The 4,724-nt window shown below is 36.7% G+C and overlaps 1 protein-coding gene across 1 annotated transcript; it reads left to right on the top strand.

The window, feature by feature from the left end:
• Positions 1-3,684: 3,684 nt before the first annotated feature.
• On the top strand, positions 3,685-4,524 carry LOC133337655 (uncharacterized). Its single transcript, XM_061545862.1, has one exon. The coding sequence runs from the start codon at positions 3,685-3,687 to the stop codon at positions 4,522-4,524; it is 840 nt and encodes a 279-aa protein (XP_061401846.1).
• The last annotated feature ends 200 nt before the right edge of the window (positions 4,525-4,724 follow it).

The following is a 4,724-nucleotide window of genomic DNA, read 5'->3' on the forward strand; positions in this document are numbered from 1 at the left end:
AGGTATATAGGGACCATTTACATTAAATCGGTCGAAAATATATATGGGAGTTATATCTAAATCTGAACCGATTTTTCCCAATTTCAATAGGGTTCGTCTCTGGGCCAAATAAGTGACCTATGCCAAATTTCATCCAATTCGGATCATAAATGCGACCTGTACTTTGTTTACAATTTAACATGGTCAGACGGACATGCTTAAATCGACTCAGAAAGTGATTCTATGCATATTCTTAAAAGATACCATGTGTCTATCTCGTTTCCTTTTGCCTGTTACAAACATATGTACAGAGACATAATACCCTGTACCACAGTGTGGTGAAGGGTATAATAATGTTTGGTACGGGCATGCGCTGTACAAAATACTAAATACAGCCAATTCATTTGAAAAACGTGTCCAAATGCTCTTAATACCGAATATTGGAGGGTATCGTTGTGTGGGGGCTAACCTATAACTTGGGTCAATTTAATAATTATTTTTGGTACAATACTATGTTACAGCCAATTCTGTTAAAAAAGTGTCGAAAATATCGAATATTAGGGGAGCCGTTATATGGAGGATACACCAAAACGCGGACCGATATATCCCATTTGCAATACCAACCATCCTACGAGTACTAGCAATGTCAGTGCAAAATTTCAGAGCTCTATCTTAAATAGTATGATTTCAACTGAAAAAATACTAAAATCAATATTTTGTTGTGTATCCTCGACATCCTTTGGGCATAGTTGATATTATAATATTAATTATTTCAGGCGATATTCCTTCCAAGGTTATTTTCCGGCATCAAATAAATCTTCTTTGGTTTGACAAATTTTGATTTTTGAGTTATTGTTCAACAAGCCAAGGCCAAGGGAGAACTTTAATCGCATTGTTGGGGAAACCACTCCTTAAGCACTTATATTTTTATGAATATTTGGTGTCGTTTATCTGAGAAGTTTATCTATCTCAGCATAAGGAAGCATCTTTTAATACATAATGAAACGTTCCATAATTTAATCAATATTATGGATCAGTCCAATCCCCTGTCCAAATGGGCCAGGAATCCATTTTTTTTTTTTTTTTTTTTTTTGCAAAAAGTCCATTTCATGTAGATCCGATAAAACGTTTTATATTTGAAATCTACTTTGAGCTTTACACCTGTAAAATTTTATAATATTCTGGGTCACGGTTTACAAATGACATGAGGTCAAAGTCAAAATTTCACATTTTTGTCAATATAATTTATATTTAAAAAAATTTTATATAACATTGACATGCGTCAAAATATTAACATGAAATGACGGACAATTACAGAACAGAAGGAACTGATGATTATAATGAAAATGAAAATTATCAGCAAACTTGAAGATAATAATAAAAATTTCGCATATAAAACTCATAAACATAAATTTCGCTCAAAGATGTTAGATCATGATACAAATCAATGAAAATGATTGAGGTTCGAATTGCTTCCGCGCCATGTTATTTTCAAACGAATATTTTCTCTTCTTAAACTTTCAAATAAATGTTTGAAGGGTAGGGAAAAGTCGTTAAGTTTGGGCCGAACTTTTCATTTCCTTCATCTTGTGGCGATTCCAAAATTTCACAAATCGTTCAAGATCTTTAAATTGAGAAAAAAAATTGCGTGTTATTAGGTTGAACAACATTTTTGGGATGAAAATAATTCGGTATCCGGTCTTATACCCTCCACGAACCGGAATTGCCAATGTACAGCTAAATCAAAATAACAAAATATTAGCGGCGCATTTATAAGAGGTTTTTCGTCCACCATAAGCCAATAACCAGCCACTGGATAATGTGCATACATCTTGCAAAATAAAAATGGGTTAAGATCTCTGTATGTTATGATAAAACATATATCAAAAATTTTTTGAAAATATTTTTTCGACTCCAATCAGTCATAATGCCAAATTACATCCACTTTAATAAGAAAATGAGGTTTGCACCTTCAAAATATCTTAAATTGTGCCTTTATATGGAAGCTATACCAAATCGTCGACCAATACTACAAATTTTTGGTAGAAGGATTGGACATTTAAATTACAGAACAGCCTAAATTTTAAATATTCCAAGCTATATCGTGATTTCAACAGATGAGCATATACAAATCGAATACATATACGTTATGGGGCCCTGTTGAATATTTCGGGGTTTTACAAAGGGAACGAAAATAGTCTCCACCTTATAGTAGATGAGTTAATTACATCTTTCAGTATTGTGGCAATAATTTCTTGAAGTCCACTTCAACTCCTTTTAATGATATGTTTTTAAAGGATATTATATCAAATTAAGTTCACTTGGACTCAACGAGAATTAGAACATCATTATTTTTGCGACTTATACTCCTCTCCACTTGATTTTACAGCCTTGAACTCATTACGACTATGAAAATCCTCTCAAATCAGATGATTAACATTGTCCAAATGTCATATTTCACCTTCCTCCATTTCGGATTATCCCTATGGATAAGGTGATCATTTTCCATAGCGTTAATCAATTACATATGTTGTACAGCCAAAAGGAAAAACGGGACAATTTGAAATAAATCACGGATAGTCACGTCTGGGAAAAATTCCACCTTATATACACTCATGTGTCGCACATATTTAGGGGAATTATGCTGGCAGCGACGGCGGCGGCGCATGTGTATTACACTATCATCTACCGGCTGGGCAGACTAATGGACAGACAAATTGGAAAATCATAGATGTGGACAGTGCGACAATTGTAAAATTTGGAACAGATGTGACAGACATACCGACCGAGTCGAACAAACCTGCCAAGTCAAGTGAAAAAGAGAGACACCGACTATGGTTTATTTAACCTGCAGCCAAACAACCAGCCAGTCATCCATCCATTTGACTAGGATACTTGGCGTTGGAAAAACATTTGAAAATTGTCTTTGAGTCACGTCGGCCCTGTATGTCTGTCTGCCTCTATGTACGAAATCACACCTAAAGTGACACGTGTCGTGTAGATGGGATGGGAAAAATTCCAATATTTTATAATGCAATGTCAGTGTATGTGTGTGTGTGTGGTAGTGTATGTATAGGTGTCTGTCCGCCTGTTTGTTTTTGGCTTGCCGTGTTTGTTGTTTCTATTTTTCCTTTATCCTGCGGCATCGTTTGCACAATCACCGCATATTTGTCGCCTTAGCCAAGTCTAATATGATTATCCTTCACAGTTTTTTTCGGTCCTTAGAGAAGCAGAGAGCTGACAAAATTTCCTGGAAGTTGTTCAGCTAGTCTGTTGCAAACCACAGGTGGGAAATAACGTCGTTATAAAATGTGGTCGAGTACCTGCTAACGGTCCGGCCCAGGCGGCCGATTCGAACAAATATTCTAACTGTCGCAAATACTGGACAATAAGGCTAGCCGGACGGCTGGCCGACCGTCGGGTAGGCAGGTAGGTAGCTGGATAACTGTCATCTCAGGTGATGCTAGGTAAAGGTTTAAGCTGTTTATTAATTCTTATATGACGGCAATCAAATTCTCTTGGCGTCTGCCCAATAAAATCGGAGAACGAAACTGGTGAAAGTGGGTTGGACCTTTACACAATTCGGGTATTTAATGTAGGCAAAATATTGAAATCGATATCAGTCTTGTTTGAACTCCTCTAAGGATAAGAACGACATTAAACGATCAAACGAAATAACAATAGAAATTCCGGAACAAGAACACGATGAGTGATATATACGATTATGTTTATGCCCATTCAATGGCCTGCTCCAATAGTCACCACCATTGCCGCAAGGAGCATGAAACCTATATCAACACCAACGAAACAGCCAGTACCATCAACTTCGAAGATGATACTCTACAATCGGAAACGGAAATAAATACTTCGCAATTTTCACCCAATGATCTGCAAACCTTTGTGGATAGTCTGGAAACGATTGCGCGGCTGGAACGTTCGAAGCATAATCGAAAACTCAGACGTAAACAGAAGAGATCTCAAAGGAAGAGACAAGTAACCTGTTTGGATTCTTCAACCTGTAGCAGTATTCACGAAGAGGATCTGCTAAGCAGCAGTGATGAGGAATTCTCCTCCCACGACGATGATGATGAGGGTGCGGATCTATATGATGATAAATATTTTGCTGCTCTACATGGCCAAAAACAAAGTACCGCCCTGTACAGTAATTCCGCTGTGGATAGTAGCATAAATTCCGACTCCGAAGATTCAGGTGTTTTCGTTATCAATCGCAGTATCAGCACCAGTAACGAGAGTCATCTCTATGAAAACATTCCACCCCTGCAGCCAAAATCCAAAATGGTCTCCTACTCCAAAAGTAAGTCGCTAAAAATGCGTCTAATGTCTTTGATCAAACGTAGACATGATGCCAAGGCCGCCCTACCATCGCGAGATATTTTATCATCTACCGCAATTGGAGAACTTTCGGTGGCCAGTGATGTTCCCCAAAAGGCCAACAAGAAGACGAAGAAATCGAAAACAAAGTCGTCTTCGTCGAAATCGGAAAATAAGCTTTTGGAAAAAGCAATGAGGCTGCTTACATTGTAAGGGCTACCCGAAAAAAAGAAGGATTAAAAGAAGAACAGCTGATCCTACAGATACCATTCGGATCAAAGTGATATTGAATAACCTGGCCACAAAAATATGTCAAACATTATTTGTGAGCGAACAAAAAAAATTGTTTTATTATTTTTAATAAAAATAAAAATATATATTTATATATTGGAAATATTTAAATTTAATTACTA

The sequence above is a fragment of the Musca vetustissima genome, unplaced genomic scaffold (genome assembly GCF_032173495.1).
Source record: "Musca vetustissima isolate MV318-11 ecotype Yass unplaced genomic scaffold, APGP_CSIRO_Mvet_v1 utg12855, whole genome shotgun sequence".
NCBI lineage: Eukaryota > Metazoa > Arthropoda > Insecta > Diptera > Muscidae > Musca > Musca vetustissima.

What these genes read in the sequence shown, in the direction of transcription:
- LOC133337655 (XM_061545862.1), top strand. Translation starts at nt 3,685, where the DNA reads ATGAGTGATATATACGATTATGTTTATGCCCATTCAATGGCCTGCTCC.